Source organism: Echiichthys vipera (assembly GCF_963691815.1).
Source record: "Echiichthys vipera genome assembly, chromosome: 7".
In the NCBI taxonomy this organism is placed as follows: domain Eukaryota; kingdom Metazoa; phylum Chordata; class Actinopteri; order Perciformes; family Trachinidae; genus Echiichthys; species Echiichthys vipera.
The window spans coordinates 9,730,086-9,752,635 of NC_139832.1; the positions used below are offsets into that span (position 1 = coordinate 9,730,086).

Below are 22,550 nucleotides of genomic sequence, written 5' to 3' on the forward strand. Positions count from 1 at the left end.
ATTGTAAAAACATTGTCTGTTTTTTTTAAATTGGACAATGAGATTTGTTTTGACCAAATGTCCCGAGTTTCCACAGATGTGTACATGATAAAATAATAAAATAATGTCCATTTTCACTTTAATTTCCATGAAATCTGCCACAGAAAAACCCCCAATACTAATTGACTCTGTCCTTAAATGTGTAAATGTAGGAAGAATACACAGAACCATATACCGTAGTTTAGCATGCTGGCATGTTCTCTCTGCATTTCTAGAGGTCAGAACAAAGGTCAAATGAATGTCAGGAAGGTATGCTCACTGTCTTGGTAAAGTATAGCATTAATGGGCATTTTGGATGTATTGGTTCCAACTCTTCACTGGTTTGTTTGCAGCTTATTTACACCCATAACCTTTTAGTTTCTATGCAAAACAAGCTTGCTTTGCTCTGCAGATTAAACCACCCCATCTTAGACAAAGATATATTAACAGGATGTGAGATATTTTAAGAAGTGTAGTGGTTTGAAAGTGAGTAATACCAAAAACAGGCCCTGGACGAGATCTGTCTTAAGCCAGAGACCTTAACGCCTCTTACACTTCCTCTTATCAGGGACAGAAGACGCCAGTTGAGTTTTTGAGTTATTACGAAACAAGATTTTAAGTAAGCAGGATCCGATTCGACCTTCAGTGAACACATTCATCAGAAGATGTTTTAATAATAGTTTGAAATCCTCAATCCCAGGTGAAATGAGTCCAAAACACATGTTAGTTTTTAACATGGTTTTTATTCAGAGCTTTTTTGTAAAATATTTTTCGAGAATAATTTTAAAGGTGGCAGCTCCAGCATCTGCAAGCATAGGTTGGAATGTATACACAAAAATAAACTGATGGGCAGGTATGTTTTTGTGTTTCAAGAGGGGTAGAATAATTAAGAATAATAATAATAACAATACAGTATTTGCCTTCAAACAGTTACAAGCTCAAACAACAAAAAAAGCATGCTACTTTACAGTACCAACACTGAAAAAGATGCTTCCTTCCTTCCTTTAAGGGTAAAAAAAAAAAAAAGATTTTCTGTTACATTGACAGAAGAATTGAACATTTTAATTAAGTCCTAGTAGTAGTAGTAAAGAATGTAAGAAGCAATCTACACTCACACTGGTGTGGTTCTGCTGCACCTCAGCATACGTTGCGGAACAAACGGAAGTGTCGCATTGCATTATTCTGTCTTTCGAAATCAAAAAAAAAAAAAAATCACGAAAGCATCTTATGAGGGAGCATGACCTCAGAATGAGATAAGGAGGGGATTACTTAGATTTGTGTTAAGAGGGACCAGAAGGCACAATGTTCCCTTTTGAATCCAGTTACTGGGAGGCCACACGGTTCCACACTACTAATAAAATCTACCTGTGAAATTGCAGCAATCTTCTTCCATCTTATTTTATGAGTTACAGGCCTATACAGACATAAGTTGGCATGAGACATAGCAGTGAAGAGAAAAGGGTCAGGTTTGAGAGGGCGTCAAAATTCCACAAGGGGTTGTGGAGATGAACAGCCTACAAGTTGTAAGTCAGTCAGACAATTGTACGAGTGGTCAATAACTGAAAATGCTGCCTCGACAGACGGCAGAGTGTCAAGTGGAATACCAACTCCTGTAACTCTATTCATTGTTAAATATTCCGAATAGGCCATTTGCTCACGTGCAACTGAATGTGTAATTACATCTCGCTGCCATGTAAGAGTTTGGGAACAAAAGAAGAAAAATAGAGACTATATCAAGAGATAATATGGTAAAGTCATGGATGATTTAAAAAAAAAAAAAGAAGAAGTAATGTTAAAATTCCCCACAGATGATTATATATTGTCCACCAGCCTGGTCCTTTTTGTGAACATTGGTGCTGGAAGACCAAATGTTTCTGGATTGAATGTCTGTGCCTTCTCTCCTGTCCTGTGGTGTTCAGTCTCTCTCTCATCTGAGCCGATCGTTCCTCAATTCTTGCACAGCTCTTTGGATAACCAGTCAAGTCCTTCGTACAGCCCATCACCGTGGGTTGCGCAGGTGGACTGGATGTTCCACTGTAGGGTCAGAGATTATATGGCATACGTTAGATATGAGAAAGATATGAATCTAACTCTGTGAATGCTTGCGGGTTATAATCTTACTGTGTGTTTAGTCAGATTACTTACAGTTCTGTTGTGGAGGGAGTGTAGGCCGAGTTTGTCTTTGAGTTCGCTGACACTTAAGGCATTGGGAAGGTCCTGTTTGTTAGCAAACACCAGCAAAACCGCATCTCTCAACTCCTCCTCTGTCAACTGGAGGGGCAGACATCAGATTAGAACATCAGCTCTAAGAAGCTGACTAGGTCTTGTAGAGAGAAACTCTCTACAATTAATTCCTGCTCAGAGAACATTATTCTTGCATTACAGTCCGATCTGAGCTGCACATATGAAATACCTACCATCTTTGCGAGCTCCTCTGCAGACTCTGCCACTCTTTCTCTGTCATTGCTGTCCACCACAAAGATGAGGCCCTAGATAAAATGAAAACCAACAAAAACAGCACTTACGTAGTTAGCGTTTCACCTTTTTTAATTTTTGACTGTGAGCATTGGGTACGTACATTTTTTTTCTAAATAATGTTTTAACATTTTATTTAAAAAAATAGTTGTTTAATTGAGAAAACAACCTACAGATGTATTTATAAGTAAAGTAAGCAGCAGCCCTATCTAACTGTGAGTAAATGAATGTACAGAGTAAAATATTGTTATGTAGCGTTTACCATTTAGAGTACAGAGATGCTGAGAAATTGCCAATTATTGAATCTGATCCAAAACCCAACAACTACAAAACTGTAGAAATATAAATGATGAAATTTGGAGATGCAATGTTACCCATTTTTCATAAACAATTACATGGTTTTGTTGACTTAGGACTGATCTGGGTAAAACACAGGTACAGGAAGAAGCGCAAAAATTGCATTTGTTCATTCAATTAAATAAAAATATTCATAAAAAACCCAATGAACGAGTATAAAGTATTGAGTTTGAAAATGTGAGCATTACACTCATTTCTTTTACCAATGTAGCCAGAAAGAAGAAAACCCTTGTTGACAAAAAATGTGCCGCAGAGTATTTTAAATGATTACACAATTTAAAATGATGCGGAACTTGTGGCCACTTTGGCGTTATTCCAGTCTACTTTGAAAAGCTGCAGCATCATACTTTGATGACATGAGTACTGGTAGATCAAAGAATTGTACTGAAACAGCTTTACTTGGTGATTTAGTGGAAGGATTTGCGAGTTGCTCAGCTTTTCATTAGGTTCTGACACTCACCTGTGTGTTCTGGAAGTAATGTCTCCAGAGGGGTCTGATCTTGTCCTGGCCACCCACGTCCCATACAGTGAAGTTGATATTTTTATATTCTACTGTCTCCACATTGAAACCTTTACAGGGGAAGGAGAAGCGATTAGATCTTAATAAAGTAATACACAAAGTTAAACGAGTCAAATATGTTGAGGTTCACATTTAACGATCAAAAGGACAATAAGTGGACTTAAAGTAACTGTTGTCTGTGAGTCTCTTACCAATGGTTGGGATGGTGGTCACAATTTCACCAAGCTTCAATTTGTACAAGATAGTTGTTTTTCCAGCAGCATCCAACCCAACTAGAGGGGAAAAGTGTGATTAAAATCAACATTGATATCAGGAGAGAAAAGAAGTCAGAGCTAATGGATGACAACTTGCTGTAAATTGCACAACAGGCGTTTTCTTGTCAGTGTAACCATCAGACAGCAGGGGACACTTCATTCATTAACACGGGTACATGTGACTGCACAAAGTGAAGCATGTTTACTGAGCCATTCTCCTTGATTGGCATGAGGGGAAACAATCCAAAATCATTAAAGCTGATCTATACTGCCATGACCATATCATTCCCTAACTTTTTTTTTTCCACCCAACAACTTTATTTACAAATTCTCACACACATCATGTGACGCACACAGTTGTAAAACAGTTCGGCATCATGCTTTAGTTAAGTAAATATTGAATTGAAGGGTAGGCTATGCAATCGCATTTCCTTGAAAAAATCTTGTATATCAGCTACTTATACACTAAAATACTAATAGATACATTTGTATAAAAATATGTATACACTCATATACTAGGCTACTACATATACTGTATTTTCTTATCATTATTAATTTGGATAGACTCAAATTAATTCCTAAATCAAATTCTGAAGGGATTAAATTTAGGCCTAGCTTTGAAAATGTAGCTTTAATGGATGTGATGAATGTGACATTTTCAAACCCAATGTATTTGGTTTTTATTTTTGGTTTCAAGGTAGATAATTAGATATATTTTGCTGACTGTTTTGAATGTTGTAATAGTTTTAATTTCCCCATGAACTCCTCCTCCTCCTCCTCCTCCTCCCAGAATAAATGTCTTATAGTTTCTCCTTCAACTATCCGGAAACAGGACTCGTCCATCTGACGTCACAAGGAGTTAGTTAGCGTCACCCGAACAAAAAGTTGACCGTAGAAAACACCATAACGAAGTGCCGTTAGAGTAAAACGTATATAAACTAATATTATATGGTTAAAATACATTATTATCGCACTGCTTTTATTTCAGAGCTAAGCTACACAAGCTACTGTTAGAAGTAATTATTCGGTAAATACACAGTTTCTTGGCAATAACAGCCAACGTTTTTCTTTCTTTTTTTAAATAAAAGCTATTAAAATGTCAACAATATATTTAGTTTACAGCCGTTTTCTGTATAACGTTAACATTGTCGTACAGTTAACAGACTCTAATATTAACTTTCTTAAAGCAAATACAGCCGAAATCTCTCGTTAGCTGTAAGCTAACTTCAAGCTAACACCGTGCCCGTCACTAACACCGTTTTTACTCACCCATCAAAATCCTCATTTGTTTCTTGCCGAACATCCGCTCGAAGATGGAGGAGATGGTGAGCCCCATGACTGCCCGACGGTGTTTTTGAAGATATTCAAAGGAAGCACTGGTGATGTATTCGCCACAGCGGTAGCGACGTGTGATAGTTTTACACTGATCCGGTTGCTCTTGATTTCCACAGGACTACACACCGACTGCCACGTCCGGGGCCAACGTGGAATCCACGACGTCATCACTTTGAGCCAACTTTATCAACACACGTCATGGAAACAAAAAACAAAACAACGCATTGGATTGGACATTTAATCATTTATAAGGATAATTTCACACCCATGAAGCTACATTTTTCAAAATCTCACCCAACCTCTAATCCCTTAAACAATTGGAGTCTCTCCAAATGATTAATAATGTATCTTTAAATAATATAAGATCCTTTATTGGTCCCACAAAGGGGCAATTATTACTGCATTAATACAATTCAATTCAAATTCAAATTCAATTCAAAAAAACGTTATTTGTCCCCGGGGGGCAATGCAGGGCACACAGAGCAGCAAATAACGACAGTGCAATTATACAAAAACATTTTAACCCATCAACAAAATTAAGTGTAAAAGAAGAATAAGTGTCAGGATGTTAGTGTGTTAGTACAGGTAGAATAAGTGTCAGGATGTTAGTGTGTTAGTACAGGTTAGAATAAGTGTCAGGATGTTAGTGTGTTAGTACAGGTTAGAATAAGTGTCAGGATGTTAGTGTGTTAGTACAGGTAGAATAAGTGTCAGGATGTTAGTGTGTTAGTACAGGTAGAATAAGTGTCAGGATGTTAGTGTGTTAGTACAGGTAGAATAAGTGTCAGGATGTTAGTGTGTTAGTACAGGTTAGAATAAGTGTCAGGATGTTAGTGTGTTAGTACAGGTTAGAATACGTGTCAGGATGTTAGTGTGTTAGTACAGGTAGAATAAGTGTCAGGATGTTAGTGTGTTAGTACAGGTAGAATAAGTGTCAGGATGTTAGTGTGTTAGTACAGGTAGAATAAGTGTCAGGATGTTAGTGTGTTAGTACAGGTTAGAATAAGTGTCAGGATGTTAGTGTGTTAGTAAAGGTAGAATAAGTGTCAGGATGTTAGTGTGTTAGTACAGGTAGAATAAGTGTCAGGATGTTAGTGTGTTAGTACAGGTTAGAATAAGTGTCAGGATGTTAGTGTGTTAGTACAGGTTAGAATACGTGTCAGGATGTTAGTGTGTTAGTACAGGTAGAATAAGTGTCAGGATGTTAGTGTGTTAGTACAGGTGAGAATAAGTGTCAGGATGTTAGTGTGTTAGTACAGGTAGAATAAGTGTCAGGATGTTAGTGTGTTAGTACAGGTAGAATAAGTGTCAGGATGTTAGTGTGTTAGTACAGGTTAGAATAAGTGTCAGGATGTTAGTGTGTTAGTACAGGTTAGAATAAGTGTCAGGATGTTAGTGTGTTAGTACAGGTTAGAATAAGTGTCAGGATGTTAGTGTGTTAGTACAGGTTAGAATAAGTGTCAGGATGTTAGTGTGTTAGTACAGGTAGAATAAGTGTCAGGATGTTAGTGTGTTAGTACGGGTAGAATAAGTGTCAGGATGTTAGTGTGTTAGTACAGGTAGAATAAGTGTCAGGATGTTAGTGTGTTAGTACAGGTAGAATAAGCGTCAGGATGTTAGTGTGTTAGTACAGGTAGAATAAGTGTCAGGATGTTAGTGTGTTAGTACAGGTTAGAATAAGTGTCAGGATGTTAGTGTGTTAGTACGGGTAGAATAAGTGTCAGGATGTTAGTGTGTTAGTACAGGTAGAATAAGTGTCAGGATGTTAGTGTGTTAGTACAGGTAGAATAAGTGTCAGGATGTTAGTGTGTTAGTACAGGTAGAATAAGTGTCAGGATGTTAGTGTGTTAGTACAGGTAGAATAAGTGTCAGGATGTTAGTGTGTTAGTACAGGTTAGAATACGTGTCAGGATGTTAGTGTGTTAGTACAGTTAGAATAAGTGTCAGGATGTTAGTGTGTTAGTACAGTTAGAATAAGTGTCAGGATGTTTGTGTGTTAGTATAGGTTAGAATACGTGTCAGGATGTTAGTGTGTTAGTACAGGTAGAATAAGTGTCACGATGATAGTGTGTTAGTACAGGTAGAATAAGTGTCAGGATGTTAGTGTGTTAGTACAGTTAGAATAAGTGTCAGGATGTTTGTGTGTTAGTATAGGTTAGAATACGTGTCAGGATGTTAGTGTGTTAGTACAGTTAGAATAAGTGTCAGGATGTTAGTGTGTTAGTACAGGTTAGAATAAGTGTCAGGATGTTAGTGTGTTAGTACAGGTTAGAATAAGTGTCAGGATGTTAGTGTGTTAGTACAGGTTAGAATAAGTGTCAGGATGTTAGTGTGTTAGTACAGGTAGAATAAGTGTCAGGATGTTAGTGTGTTAGTACAGGTGAGAATAAGTGTCAGGATGTTAGTGTGTTAGTACAGGTAGAATAAGTGTCAGGATGTTAGTGTGTTAGTACAGGTAGAATAAGTGTCAGGATGTTAGTGTGTTGGTACAGGTAGAATAAGTGTCAGGATGTTAGTGTGTTAGTACAGGTAGAATAAGTGTCAGGATGTTAGTGTGTTAGTACAGGTTAGAATAAGTGTCAGGATGTTAGTGTGTTAGTACAGGTTAGAATAAGTGTCAGGATGTTAGTGTGTTAGTACAGGTTAGAATAAGTGTCAGGATGTTAGTGTGTTAGTACAGGTGAGAATAAGTGTCAGGATGTTAGTGTGTTAGTACAGGTAGAATAAGTGTCAGGATGTTAGTGTGTTAGTACAGGTAGAATAAGTGTCAGGATGTTAGTGTGTTAGTACAGGTTAGAATAAGTGTCAGGATGTTAGTGTGTTAGTACAGGTTAGAATACAGGATGTTAGTGTGTTAGTACAGGTTAGATACGGAGAACATCGTCGGTGTGAGATGTAGAAAGACATGCGTGTATCAGATGTAAGCAGACATGTGAACGGGTGTATATGATGTAAACATGCAGTAGACTGTTGTTACAGCAGCAAAGTGGAGAGCAAACATAAAAGAATCATCAATAAGAAACAATACATTCTAGATAAATATAGAAAAATCTGCACAATATAAACACAGGGAAATGTAAAATCTAAAAATAACAGGAACAATATTTACAATATTCTTAAATGCTTTAAAATTACATTAAGGCACAGATGAAAAATATTACTATTGCACATTGTGATCGAAGTGAGCTAAGTATTTCACACGGTGAAGTAAACCCAGTTGGTAGTGCACATTAGAGTGCAGTTATTATTATTATTATTATTATTATTATTATTATTATTATTATTATTATTATATAAGTATTTACCACAACATGTTTTCAAGGAAATGTGATTGTATAGCCTTAATTTTCCTTGTATTTATTGTTTTATTTTTGTGTGTTGTGTATTTAAGTACTCTTTCTTATTAAATGTGCTTATGTTATGTCATCATAATAAAAGATTATTATTTTCTTTAAAATGAAAAATGACTGCCTTATATATAATATTTTTTTTAAGTATAATGCCGAGCTGTTTTACAGTTGTTTGTGTCACATGATGTTTGTGGGAATTCGCAAATAAAGCTGAGGGTGAAAAACACACATCAATACCACACAGGCCATGACACTACCTTTGTGTTGTTGTTTTTCATAAAAATGCAAGCAGATCAATTTATTTAGGTTGTCCGTCTTTACAATTTTTACTTGCTTTCATTACCTTATTTTCTCTTTCTATTCGATTTGTTGTGGTTGATAATAATAGTTGTTTCATCACACACGGCCGATTCCTAACACTAGATGTCTCTGTAACACAGGCTTTATCATAATATGATAAATGCCTTTGAAAAGCAAGCTTCAAACAGGTGGGTTTAGAGTTACTGCACTCTGCACACTGTTAGTTACCAATGCACTACATCACAGATACATTCTCACCACAGGGAATACATTTGACACAGCAGCAGGGGAAATAACGGCATCTACAGTACAGCTGTTATTTTAGATCTGATGTGAAAACTTTTTATTTGGGGGTTAGAACATTAATCTCTAATAACCAAGATAAGGTAAAAATCCAAACAGTACAGAGGAAACTCCGTTTCACTGCTTTCCTGTCTCCTATAAGTGTTTTTAATTCCTTGAAAGACTGGAGGTAAGACAAGGAATATTCACATTGCACCTGGGGATTCCCACCTAGAAGTGTTGCACGCACACATTTATAGCAGGTGGAGTCAAAAGGTGCACGTGACAGGGTGAATACTTTTATAGAGGTGTGCTTTGAAAACACATTTTCACCAAGGCCTGTTATGGACGCAGGTTATTTAGCTGTGCCCGGACAGAGTGGGAGTTTTGAATAGACTGATCATTTATTCACCATGGAGCTGGACGGAATACTGAGTGGAGATCAGGTAGTCTAATCATTGTCTGTGCATGAATAAATTCATTGAAAATGAAAAGCGCTTCTTTGAATGAAAACTGAATTAATGAGAGCATTTTTGATAACCTGGATGAATTCTGTTTTTCAGATTGATGTTCTCTCTACTGAGTACATAGTGTTACTCACTCCCAGGTAATGCTGTAGGCTATGCATCCTCATACGTTTTCTCTCTGGTGCTCGATTTGACCCTTCCAGCAACACATGCTATTTATGTACATTAAGATTTAACATAGCAACCTGGTTATGGCATGGCTTTAAGATTAGTTGTACAGTAAGGATATTGTAACAGCAGAATAATAGTATGATTTTAACTTTCTGATTGTGGAGAGTTTTGCCATTAGTAAGGAGGTGGCCTTATGTTTTGTTTTTAAATTCTTCCAGTCTGCTCTCCAAATGTTTCTGTTCTATCAAGGATACTGCCCCCATGTAGGCTAAATACATTGTGAGTGATTGGAGTGATATATATATACTGGTTGTAGCTGCTGAAAACTTAGTCACTTAACTGAGTTAAAGGGGACTGAGTTCAGTTTATTTCAATTTCTTTCTTTTGCTCATGACAAAGAAAGCAAAAGAGAGAGGGCAAACTGGTGCTTGAGAAAAAAAGCGGGAACACTTTCAGTTAGATCGTTACCATGGAGCCTTCAAGGTGAGGCTTACTTTACAGCTTTTTATGCAGGTGTCACATGTGCCAGAGATAAGTGCTCTCTCAGACCCAGATGTCTGTCTCATTCTGACGTGTGCAATAAATTCATCTTGGCTCAGCTTTAATGTTGATGCGATGCCAAATAACCATGAGTTTGCAACTCTGTGTTCTTCATTCGTTTTAAATCGTCTATACATGGTCAAGCAATGTACTAAAGCAGCGCTGATCAATTTTTGGTGTTATTTAATGCTGCACATATTTCTGATCACCTGCAGTGTTATTGGGAGTGTTTCTGTCCTGATGGTTTCCATAGTGAGATGGAGGCATCTAAAAGAACAAGTGAGTCATATTGCATGTATTTTTGTATATGCATGCCTGTCACTTTGTCTGTATCTGTATTTCTGCTGTTTGATACATTTTTGTGTTACTGTATCCTGGTGTTTTTGAGGATTTATCTGTGTTTTTGTTATTTTTGTTCAGAATTTTTCATTGCAGGTGTTTTATGCATCTCAAAGTTCAGAGCGAAGCAACATCCTTTTTGTGTATTTGTTTGCAGGTGCATCTCTTGGTACAGCTCGCCTTGGCAGACCTCCTGGCTGCTCTGATCCTGATGTCCACTAGTATCATGAACAAAGTGAGCAGTGACAACAGTGTAGTCATCTGCCAATATAGCCTGCCGTTGTCACTGGTAAGGAACGGTTACTTTCACTCTGTACTTTCTTTCACCTTACAAATTAATAATTCACAAGATTCTCTTCCTGTTGGGTGTTTGCTGGAATCTTCTTAAGGTAGGGGAAGTTGAGAGAGGCTTGGGTAAATACATCCACTTAGATAGGTAGTTCCCAGCTGAAGTGTAGGTTTTAGGGTTGAAGATCAGATCAGACCAGATCTCAGTGTCTGATCACATCACTGCAGGATTTTTACATAGGGTTGAGTTGTATTACGTCATTCTAGCAGTAAAACAAGTAAAAACCATATATTGCATCTATAAAACAAAGTGGTTAGCAGTTTTGCCGTGTCATGTCTTCAGTCATTCAAATGTCTCTGTATTGTTCACTCAGACTTATATGTTTTTAAGTGTTATTTTTTTCCATAAGTCTATAATTACAGTGAGAAGAGTAGATACTGATTTGACATAAAAACAAACACATAATAGAGAATAATGCAATGTGTTACTCAGTCTCATTGAGCTTTAAAAATGCAGATATGGAAAATGTTTGGCCTTTCAAAAGTCCAATATTTAATTATAGCAAAAATAACTGGTTCAGTTTACATTTCTGAGTTGATGAAAATGAGGTGACCCCTAGCCTAAAATTTAATCGCAAAATACCTCAGTTGGCCATTTCAACCACTTCAAACCAACTATTCATGGAGTAGGACTGTAGGACTGTAGGACAAGGACGTGTGTTTTAAGCTAGTCAACATTTGTAGGCATTCGAGACCTCTGATATTTAATTGTGCCCTTATGGTAAAAACTAATAACTTCATTATGCATGTTGTCACATTTTGCATCACTGTATATTGTGCTACAATAAATAGTTATACGTCACAGTTGCATCTTTGTGTGTTTGCCTCTTCCGTTCCAGACATTTTATTTTATTTCATTTCTGCTGGTGGTGGTTTATGCATGGAAGTCGAAGAGCGCAATCCAAGGGTGGAGAGCAAGACCCACAGAGGATGACGGTGGACAGGTGAGGCATCCACTGCATTTGAGGATTATCATTTAAAAACAGTCAATCATTTATTCCTCTCTATCTGTGTGGTTTACAGAGTGGGTGTAGAAGGAAAGTAGTCACTATACCGGTATATGCCATTGTGTGGTAAGTTTGTTAACAGCACACTATAGCTTCAATAACCTTTCCAGACTTTATGGATTTTACCTGTGGTGTTCACAATTTAATTCTGTTTCTCTGCTTGTCTAATTTCACAGGTTGATTCCCATCGCAATATACTTAGCATACGTGTTCGCTCCCTTCATAAAAGCTACTTCGCTGATCCCAGCCACTGACAGATCATTGATAGTCCGTAATGATAGCCAATACTGCACCAGGTGAGCGCACAAGCTTTATTATTAACTTTCAAATAAGTTACAGAAGTGAAATAGGCTTGTTTCCCTGCATTTTTTTTTTTTACAGTTTTGATTTTTCTTTTTTTCCTCAGTTGTATTTTGTTCTTACATGTCTGGAAGGATTCCTGCTCTGATACTGTGAGTATAAAACGTTCTCATAACTTGAGTATTTTTGTCATGCTATTTGTCTGAGTATACCTGGCAAAGCACTCTACTGACTCATGTTGCTTTTCTTACTAGGAGAGAATTCATGACACTTTCATCAGAGTTTTTCTATTCCTTGCTGTGATACCAGTGATGTTGTCTTGCTCTGTAAGTAATCCCATTCGCATTTTGGACATTATGTCACTTATACTTTCGTCTTGTATATTTGCCTTATCTGTGGAACTTGTAATTTTATACTACTACAGTATCTAAAGCCTTGAATAGTATGTTTACGTGTGTGTAAGCAGCCGGTAATCTTTGACTTTGTTCTTGTTTTAGGTCATTTACTATAAGGTCGGTAAATGGTATGAAAGACATGAGCAGGAAGGGCTTTTTCCTGTGGAGGGAGATGGACGTTCAAGAAGGAGATTCAAAAGAGTTTTTTCTACAGCAAGAAATATGGTGATGGTCATCTTATTCTGCTGGACACCAGGTACACACACACAGACTAACATTTGTAGCTTTCGTAATACACATCGGCAACTTTAAATGTACATCCGATCGATGCCTTACATTTCTTCCTGCTGTAGCTCTTGTCCTCATTCTGCTGTCTACCCTGATGATCTGGACAAACATTGAACAACGCAGCCTCTTTGGCCTTTATATGATACAGGTAAGTTTCACAAGAATCAGATTTCGAATGAGCAAATTTAATTTCATCCGATGTCTAAGTTCTAGATTATAGTATTGTTTTTGTTTATTTCAGGCTGCCAGTGTGTCCCTGCAAGGCTTCCTGAACAGTATGGTTTACGCCTGGAGACGGCCCAACTTCACGGAGGCCGTTCTCGGGGAGAATACACCCCTGGTGGCACACGACCACCTGGCCTTCTTTGATGAATCACTGAGGAGCTCGCTTTGAGTGTTTACCCTAAATGCATCGAGAGACATTGCTGTGCTGGGGAAACAACTTACGAGCCAGAGGAAGACTGACCGCGTGCTTGCACAGTTAAAGACTTCATGTCAATCTAGACTGAAACACAGAATGTTGGGTGGAAAAGTCTTATTCTCTGCAGCTGCTCATTTTGTCATGGACTGAAATACGTCATATAGTTGTTTATAGCAACATTTTTTTTAGAATAAATGGCGACAAAAAAGACTTCCGGATAAATTGTAAATTTGTGTTGTATTTATATATGTGCAAATTATCAATATAGTATTTTATTAAGATGCTATTGTCATGTATTTATTTTCTGGAATGTCATAAGGTGCTCTTTAACCTACTGCATTGTTTTTGACCAGTTATGCAACATTCACTCAGTAGTTCAACACAAGAATGATGACAAACCTGTTAGCGTGGCACTCTGTGTTCTCCGTTGTGTCATTTCAGAAGGATATGCCACAGCCAGTAACAGAGAGTTCAGTCTGAGGGGCATTTATGAGTTGACAAAAGAACACGATATCTGCTTTGTCATGTCTGTGTGCGACCACAACCGTATCTCATAAAGAACAGTATGTGGTTTTGTAACTAAGGCATATACAGTATGTTTTATGGTTGTTCTCTCACAAACACAAATGCACACACAAGCACATATCGGTGCACTCATGTTATAGAATACTAAACTCCATCACGTTTCAGCATGTGTGAGGGTCACTGAGTTGAACGCTGTTTATGATTGACAGACTGCAGGACAGCCAGTTGCAGCTTGAAACAAAAGATCACCTGACATTTATCTACTGTACTGTAAAGTAAACTTGATGTTCACTCGCCTTTTATATAATAAAACCTAGGGTTATACATAAAACAAGGCTTGCTTAGAAACAAGTCTTCTATTCTGCAGAACTGTGTTTTTCTCCATTGTGTTCATTATGAATTCAATTGAGGAACTAATACAAACACCTTTACATGATTAGTCCTATGATGAATTATAAATAAGTCAAACTATTATCACAGATCCACATTGCTATGTCATTTTAAAGCCATGCAGCCTGCATAAGCTGCACCTTTTTACCTTAGTTGAACTTCCTGGTTGCAATCAGACGTAGCCCAGATATCCTGTTTATTTATAGATATCCTGTGATAAAAATAATGACTGCACCACAGTGTTATTGAAAAAGCAGCCACTCAGCAAATATACAGTAGTCTACCTAAGAAAGAGATTTGATGCATCTTGTTCCCTCTAACAGAAGGCCAACGTATGGAAGCATTTGGGCAGCACACTGCAAGTTGTTATGAATGACCCAGTTACACTATTTGCCAGCTTTCATATTCCTGTGTAAAAAGTAGGCAACCAGAGGCAAACCTTTTATCACATTAATCATTCTCGAGCATGACAGGGTTCACTGACATAAACAGCACCCACCCTGTAGTCGACACTGTTTGTTCATGTTTGTCTGTGTGTACGCATAACTGCTCCATGAATTATCTGCCCAGTGACTTTTTTGAATATGATGAATGAACTGCAAGATGGCGACTTAGAAATGACTTTCACAATTTCTAAATGCGTTCTGTCCTCCATCTCCAAGGTTACTGAAGTAGGCTGGCACACTGAACACAGAGCTGTGTGAGAAAATTAGAAGTAAAAGAAAACACTTTTTTTCTATTGACAGTATACAAACAATATTCACATTTTCTCATAAAGATCATCAAGATACAACATGATAAAAGCAGTCTATTAAAGTCATATGCTCATTTGTGGCCCTATATTATGATAAAAAGCAAACAAACTGACGGTGATCTCGGTTAAATGCTTCTAGAAGGTAATTACTGTCTCTCAGAAGTTAACACCGATCACTTATGTTCAGTCTCTACAGGCAAAAACAAAAATGAAACCTACAAGGCAAAGACTGCCAACAGTTTGGGGCTTTTGGTGATTATACAACCAGACAATAAAAAACCATGCTTTGACGGATGACTTTACATGGGAAGTTCAAACCAGTACATCTGTGTGACACACCTTTTATAAGATTCCTGATCAATATGCACACGCCTGCCTCCTGGGAAGGAACACCAGTGGCTGCTTGACTGCTGATGGTAATTTTATATCTGGTGTTAAAACTGACTCCATATCAAAGGCAGGGGGAGATTTTTCCTGAAAAAATGGTGCTGACAAGTAGATATTTATTCTTTAATACAGGTAATGACAGAACTGAGGCGACTTTTACATTGTTTGCTTTAAATGTTGTTCTTTCAGAACCAATGCACGGATGTAGAACATATTTCAACAAAATCCATTTGCTTTACAGTACAATGTATTTAACAAAATACATTGAGAACAAGAACAATACACAGCATTATCATCTTTCTTCACTTTTACACTGATCACATATACAATAGCAGCTGCTTTAGTGTCCAGGCAGAGGCGGCAGCGCTTGAGCATCTTGAATTTCTAAAAAAAAAAAAAGAAAAAAGAAAACTCCTACAGAACTCCTCAGTGCCAGATCCTGTGTTTCCCAGCCTTACTCTGAAGGAGGCAACTGGAAAAAAGAAAAGTTCAAGAAATGCATCTTTATAATCCTTATTAATATAAAGAAGGTAAGTGAGACACATCCACCCTGTGGTGTTGAATGTCTTCGCTCTTCTGTTAATGACAGAGTTCTGCCCCAAAACCGTGGCTCTCACTCAAAAGTTGTTGCTGCAGTATTTACAGTGCCAGCCTTGTCTTTTCTTTTCAGAAGTCCATGGACAAGGACCTTTGCTGGGCCATTTCATAGTTCCCTCTTCGGCTTCCTGCTCTGCGTACATACACATCATACCTTCCATTTTCCTCCTCCTCTTCGTCCTCTTCCATCACTCTATCCTCTCCCCCAAGCACTCTATCCCCCATACCATGATGGCCCTGCGTTCGTCCTGGTTTCATACTAGGCCAGCTCTTCTTCCGCATACTGCTGTTCAAGTCCCTGAAGGGAGGTAAGGTGCTTTGGAAGTCCCCTCTGAAAGGGGGAAGCTCCATGGATCCCCTACCCATGCCATGTGCACCTTGACCAGCTTTGATGGAGTTGACAGAAACCTGAGAGCCACAGTGGTGTTCATGAACGCAACGTGAGCCTGATGAAGATCTCCTGAGCGCCTGCAGGGACTGGAGTTCCTCTGATAACTCCCCAAGGTCCCCAGACATCTTCTAAAAAAGACAGTGTTGTTATATAAATGTAAATCACCATGTAGAGCGGATAATGTGTCAAAGTTATCAAACTAACCTTATCTCTGAGTGTGAAGAGCTCATAATGAGGAGGGTCAAACACCTCCTGGAAGTCGTCCCGCTGGAACAGGTTATTCTTACGTACCAACACCTAACCAACACCAGATAATGATTGAACACACTTGATAAATTAGCTACTTCTTAACCAATATTTTGTGGCAAGCTACTTAATCATTTCCTTGTCTTTACCTTCTTTCGTGGCTGTTTGACTTGCACCAGTATGGAGATGATGAGGAGCAGTAGCACCACTCCCGTAGACACACAGATTATTGTCCCATGAGTCTTTGTGATTTGGTGAAAAACACCTTTGCTCTTTTTCTCTGGATGATGGATATAAAGGGAAGGACAAAGAGATGTAAGGTGAGGGATATTTAAAGGCACTGAGTGTACACCAGTATGCTACTTGTTGCATTTTAGGACAGTCTGTATCTTTGGTTGCCAGGAACAATTCAGAGCCTTCACTAAAAGCCTGTTTCACTGATAAACAGCCATTCCAATCAATTAATGCCCTTAAGAGCAACTAAACAGCCAAAAGGCAAGGTCTTTTAGCTGGAATGGCATTAAAATAATGAGATCATAATTTTCGAGGAGGACATTTTGAAGGAATAGTCTGTACTGTCCAGTATGCACTGCTCTGGGGTATAAGGGTGAAAACTACATAAGAGGCTAGTATTTTTCAGACAGGGCTGCAAAAGTGTCTATTTTGTAGAATTATAGCCACAGATCCTCAAGGACGCTCAATGTGACACAACAAAGCCTGACACGACATGCGTCATACTACATAATGCAACATAACTCGTAATAAGGCACAGCACGTTTTTAAAGAAAGAATTGCACAATGTTTTTTTGCACAATTGGAGCACCTTTGCAGTTGCCTTCATCCCAGGGAAAGACGCAGTTTTGTATGCCGTTGCACACCAGAGAAGTGTTGATGCACATGTTACTGTGGCAGAAGAATGCACTGCCTGAACAGGGTGCTAGAACACAAACGCAGGTGAATCAGTATGGGGTGCAACAGGGAAGGCAAAGCAACCAAATGCATTACAGTAAGAGGAAATTCTTGTAATTCTTTCCCAAAGTTGTGTGACACATATTCTATTTATAAAGAGCTTATTGAAATATTGATATATCTCTGTTAAAAAGGGTACAGCATTCCTAAAACATTATGTAATTAAATGCATTTTCTATAACTGTTACCAAGACACGTTTACGCTTAAAAAAAAGCTGCAGTATTGAATAGAAACCACAAGAGGGTGCTGCTACAATCTGTTTGCAATCATACAGTCAATCCACATACTGTGACAAATGTCAAATGATACCGGTTAAGAATAATCTGAAGGATAAACTCACGGTCTGCAAAAGAAGTGAACAGCATCCGAAAGCGGCTGAGACGGCTTGCCTCATCAGCCCACATCCTCACTACTCCCACACCGGTGTCCAGCATGATGTCATTAGCTACTGTACTACAAAACTTGGCCTGCAAGAAACCACACACCATTTTTCTCTTAAAGTTGTGGATGTGTAGTCTCATTGAGGCCATGGTCTGTAAAACAGTTGCTACATATTTATGATTCAATTGTTAGAATTTAAAGGATCATGTATGTAAACCCTGTTGTGTAGCAGAAGGAGAGAGAAAACTCAGAGTATCAACACGTGTGCAACAAATTAAAGTACATCATATGAAGGGGCTTTAACTTTACAGGCACGAGTGACATATGGCACAATATATATATTACCTTTAGGTCCTCAATGGCATTACTGCCATCATAAACAGCCACAAAGTTCTTCTTACAATCGTTCGAGTTTTCCATCTGGTATTCCAAGAAACGCAGGTAAATCTAGAATAAGCAATAAGGATGGATATTCTGTACAGTTTCTTTTTCACGCAGTTATGTACATATAAAAAGACATGTTTGAAGAAATAAATATGGACAGTGAGGAAAATTAGGCTTTTTTCTGCTGTTGTGCATTCGATAACTGGGAAAGATGCAAAACTCTAACACGTCACATGCCATACCCTGTTGTTTGTTGGAGCTCGTATAGTCCAGATGCAGTCCACTGCCTGGTCAGGCTTCACTTTATATTCCTCCTCCACCTGACTGGAACGGATCAGGCCGTCAGGTCCAGACAGCTCAAACTGACAATCTGACCGCAAGCAGTTAGAAGAAACAGATGAATGGAAACCAAAGATAGAAAATGGAAACTGCCAGGACTGGAGTCATTTGAGTAGGCAGGGCCGTGTCGTTGTACTACCTGGGATGGGATTTAAGAGTCCTCCTACATGCAGATGAAATTCAGGATCTTTGGAAGGAATTCATAAAGACAAATCCCACAATCAGAGGCATCGTCAGAAGTACAGATATAGGATTGGCTAATACAAGCAGAGACATTTGAACTAATCGTTATTTGAGAAGACTGGATGAACACTCAATGAGTGCCAGGATGGTGCAGTGAGAACATTTCCGTACAGGGATTAGTAAACCACCCCACTGTGTTTTAATCACCTGCAGTAAAGCTGTACTGGACCTGGAAGCCAATGCCCTCCAGCTCTTCATCACTGAAGAAGCGGATCCACATGAAGCGGCCACTAGAGAGGACGAGGCCGGGAGTGGCCGAGCCACAGAAGCGATTGATGAGCGGCGAGAAGCTAAAGGGACCATCCCTCACCTCGATGTGGTCGAAACGACACTCAAATGACGCTTCGATGTAGAAGTTCTGATCAAATAGCAGCTCTATCCTCTGGCGGGGCAGGGCTGAGGGAAGCAGAGCCGGGTGTCATATCTACTGCCACAGGGGTGATTGCAGATAATAAAAAGTGTAATAAAAAAATATTTGCTGCTTCCAAGTTTTTACCCAAGAATTACTGTAGTTCAGACTGTTTTGTGGGCTCCACTAAAAATGCGGGGGAAGCTGTTGCACAAACTGATAACAAAGCATATCTGCATCCAGCACACACACACACACACACACACACACACCCCCCTTCTGCATCTGTACTCTTGGCACTGTCATTGCAGCTACTTACTTTCTACCCATAGTATAGTTGTGACATCACAACCTTACAGAAGTCCTATATATATATATATATATATATATATATATATATATATATATATCCTTGACCTGCTTTATAATAAAACAAGACATGGAAATATCACATTTTACAATATGAACTTTCTCTCACAGCAGTGATATTATAACATTACCTTCCAGTACGTACAAGCACTCCTTGTTGGGAGGGTATGTTTTGGGGTAGTTTGGGGAGCTGAAGGCACCACCATCTGTGTTTCGTACCCAGTTTCCACAGCGATTAGATTGTCGTGGCCGTTGGGAGGGTCTAACGCCTTTGGAACCTGCACCTCCATCTGTATGACAGCCGAGAAACATTCTGACATTTAATAATGGAGACACAAGGAGGTGCAAAAAACTTCACTGATCTTTAATTAAATTACAATACATCTTAATTGGATGTACTCCTCTAGTCATTTAATGTACTAGGTAGTCCTTACCTTTAGTCTTTTGTGCCAGAGCGAATCCCTCCTCAATGAAGAGGAGAAATACCCACACTGTAAAAGAAAGCCACAGTGTGAGTGGAAGATTTCAATCAAGGAATAAAGAAAGCCAGAGAAAGAGCTTAGCAGGATTTGTGTGTCTGTGCTTGTTGTCTTAGTGCACTCAGCTGAATCCATGAATGTATATAACAGGTCAGGGGAGTGGAGTTCAAAAGCTTCACATGGAGAGAATAAGGACTCACTGCTTCCACCATCTGCTTGCTTAACTCTTCCTATTTTTACATCCACTTTTTCTTTTTATCCTAAGATTTATATGCATCACAGTGGACGACAGTAGGAACTGTTGACAATCTGCTGTCCGCCATAATACTGTGCAAAAATGTCTAATAGTAAATAAGAAAATCTCTGTGTCATGAATTTGTGTCTATTACATAAAATATGACCTGAATAGATCATAGTCCAAGGGCACCAGGCCACTAAAATTTTGCTTTCAGTTTTTACCAAAGTGGCATGTTGACATGTTGCTTTGAACGCCCTCTCACAAACTGCACAACGCAAAAACAGCAGTTATCATATCAGCTGTGTGCTTGTTGAACTTGGCAACATTAAGACATTTTCCAAACATTGCTGATATCTGCGTCCTGGCCCCTGGCACCGAAGTTGTTGTTGATCATTTATTGGTTGCCTTATGCTTGTTTGTAAACTGCACCATACATTATGTCAAAATTACTCATATGTAACATAAAGGCTGTAAATAACCTAGACATCCAAACCTCAAAAGAAAACTAACAAGGTGTTTTTCTTTCTTTCTTCTTGGATAATTTAACTACAGTGTTCATCTCAACAATGTCTCCAGCTGACAGACATGACACTTCATGGAAGAATGAATGCTTTCAGTCCACTGATCCACATCCAGACCATATTCTCTCTCTGTGTGAAGGAGGAACTGAGGCAGCAGCAGCAGCCCAAATCCTTCTGTCCAGGCACTGAACCACCACACGCTGAGGAGAAAGAGATTTTGCCCTTTTTCTTTCTTGGAAAAGGTGTATTTACTTATACCGGAAAAAGCCGAGTGCACAGCTCAAGTGGGGAGCTGTCACTTCAGCACCAATGAAGCGTTTCACCAGTGAACATTTCAACACAAGTTTGACGTTTTCCTGTCTTTTAAAATGTCTCAAGGATGCAAAAATCCGCTGCACACAGACTCACTGGGATGCCATTATTTTGTGCGCAACATGCGGATTGCACGTGAACATTCCTGAAGTCTGCACACATATGTTTCAAGAGTCTGCACGGTAAACGACACGTCGAATGCATTTTTTAAAAGAAAGATAAGAAACCCCTGCCTCTCTTCTTCAATCATTTAAATATGGATTATCCCACTCACCATGCATGCTCTCAGCTGAAGTCCGTTTGCTGTGGCTTGATCTCAAACTTGACCAACTGTATATCCCTCACATCCCTCCGCCAAACGGATTAGCGCATGTTAGGACGCACAACATCCAACTTTGAACCTTTTCATCCTAATACCACTGGTGAAGACAAAAGAAGCTCCAGGGGCAAAAAGAAAAGAAAAAGCTGATGAACTTCTGACTCATCCCCAGTCTTTCCTTATAGAAACTCTCAGATGATGTCAATGTTGCAGCGCGAGGACGCAGCTCCTGCAGAGCTCAAGTCTGCATCAGTCAGAGACTTTGTCTTCTCAAACACACGGATGATCTGTCTGCGGCTGCTCCCGGTTTTAAGATTGGGCTCAGTTGGCGCGAGAAGAGGGAAGAGCTGATTGCGCATGTGCATCATCATACAAGAGTAATAAGTGTGTTATGATAATCCTCTCATAGCCTCTCATAGTTTGGCATCATCATGAGTTACATTAGGAATTCCCATATTTAAAAATGTAATAAGCTGATAAAGGGCAAGTGTCCAGAAACACACACACACACTAGAGAAATTACAGAGATTGACATTCCTGAACACCCTTCCCCTAACTCCAAACCAGAACCACAAAAATCAGTGTTTTTCCAATTGGGGATACAGCTTTTGTCCCCATTTTAACAAGCCATCCCTAACTAAGTGGTCTTTAGTCTGAAATACCTAAGTCAGGAAACCACACGCACGCATACGCAGCACCAAAAAGCTCACCAGGCATAAATCACTCACAGAGCATTGCTGTGCATTTCTATGCAGAACAGAAAGCAGGGCACATTTACTGTTGTCTAGTCTCATTTTTCTCACAGGGTGTGTTTGTGTGTGTGGCGCCTAAAGCCTAAAAAAGCTGGGTGAAAAATGCAAAAGGAAGCCAAGAGTTGGTGGGATGGAGATTTTACTTTGATGTGTTGCCTTTTAACAACCGGACCTGTCACCAGGTCCACTGGCAGATTTGTGCCTCTGTGGCTGATTGTCACGGCTTTAAATCATTGACTTTGCTCACAGAAAGGACAATGTCAGGGTGCTCCTGGCAGCCCTGTAAAAGACACTCATTTTGACAGATGCCCGGGTGCAAATGAGTAATATATCCTGATATCCTCCAATCCTTGCCTTTCACACTCACATTTGGATGATCATAGCATACAAAACAGTGTTTGCCGTTTCCTCTAAACAAACATTTATCAGATAAGAAG

At 38.9% G+C, this 22,550-nt stretch overlaps 3 protein-coding genes across 3 annotated transcripts; 1 reads left to right on the top strand and 2 right to left on the bottom strand.

The window, feature by feature from the left end:
- Positions 1-759: 759 nt before the first annotated feature.
- On the bottom strand, positions 760-5,080 carry LOC310949217 (ADP-ribosylation factor 4-like). The gene is made up of 6 exons (XM_083916574.1): positions 4,894-5,080; positions 3,562-3,642; positions 3,311-3,420; positions 2,436-2,507; positions 2,164-2,289; positions 760-2,052 (listed from the first exon to the last, which is right to left on the bottom strand). The coding sequence occupies exons 1-6, from the start codon at positions 4,958-4,960 to the stop codon at positions 1,966-1,968; spliced, it is 543 nt and encodes a 180-aa protein (XP_083772700.1). The 5' UTR covers positions 4,961-5,080; the 3' UTR covers positions 760-1,965.
- A 4,154-nt stretch (positions 5,081-9,234) lies between these two features.
- On the top strand, positions 9,235-13,366 carry LOC310949658 (uncharacterized protein). The gene is made up of 12 exons (XM_083917161.1): positions 9,235-9,337; positions 9,455-9,498; positions 10,285-10,348; positions 10,566-10,697; positions 11,596-11,700; positions 11,780-11,829; positions 11,940-12,059; positions 12,170-12,215; positions 12,318-12,389; positions 12,561-12,714; positions 12,812-12,894; positions 12,988-13,366. The coding sequence occupies exons 1-12, from the start codon at positions 9,305-9,307 to the stop codon at positions 13,138-13,140; spliced, it is 1,056 nt and encodes a 351-aa protein (XP_083773287.1). The 5' UTR covers positions 9,235-9,304; the 3' UTR covers positions 13,141-13,366.
- Positions 13,367-15,889: 2,523 nt separating this feature from the next.
- Positions 15,890-21,323, bottom strand: neto2b (neuropilin (NRP) and tolloid (TLL)-like 2b; the record flags this gene model as incomplete). The annotated part of the gene is made up of 12 exons (XM_083916411.1): positions 15,890-16,339; positions 16,416-16,508; positions 16,607-16,737; positions 17,281-17,394; positions 17,768-17,894; positions 18,154-18,255; positions 18,435-18,562; positions 18,671-18,718; positions 18,922-19,170; positions 19,624-19,782; positions 19,927-19,983; positions 21,317-21,323. 12 exons carry the CDS (start codon positions 21,321-21,323, stop codon positions 15,890-15,892), a joined length of 1,665 nt encoding a protein of 554 aa, XP_083772537.1.
- Positions 21,324-22,550: the final 1,227 nt, after the last annotated feature.

Coding starts and splice junctions, on each gene's coding strand:
- LOC310949217 (XM_083916574.1), bottom strand. CDS start 4,960: ATGGGGCTCACCATCTCCTCCATCTTCGAGCGGATGTTCGGCAAGAAA. Junction 2,508..3,310: donor ATTACTTCCAGAACACACAG/GTGAGTGTCAGA, acceptor CATTTTATCTAG/GGCCTCATCTTTGTGGTGGA. Junction 2,053..2,163: donor ACTCCCTCCACAACAGAACT/GTAAGTAATCTG, acceptor CTGACCCTACAG/TGGAACATCCAGTCCACCTG.
- LOC310949658 (XM_083917161.1), top strand. CDS start 9,305: ATGGAGCTGGACGGAATACTGAGTGGAGATCAG. Junction 12,060..12,169: donor GATAGCCAATACTGCACCAG/GTGAGCGCACAA, acceptor TTTTTTCCTCAG/TTGTATTTTGTTCTTACATG. Junction 12,895..12,987: donor TTGGCCTTTATATGATACAG/GTAAGTTTCACA, acceptor TGTTTATTTCAG/GCTGCCAGTGTGTCCCTGCA.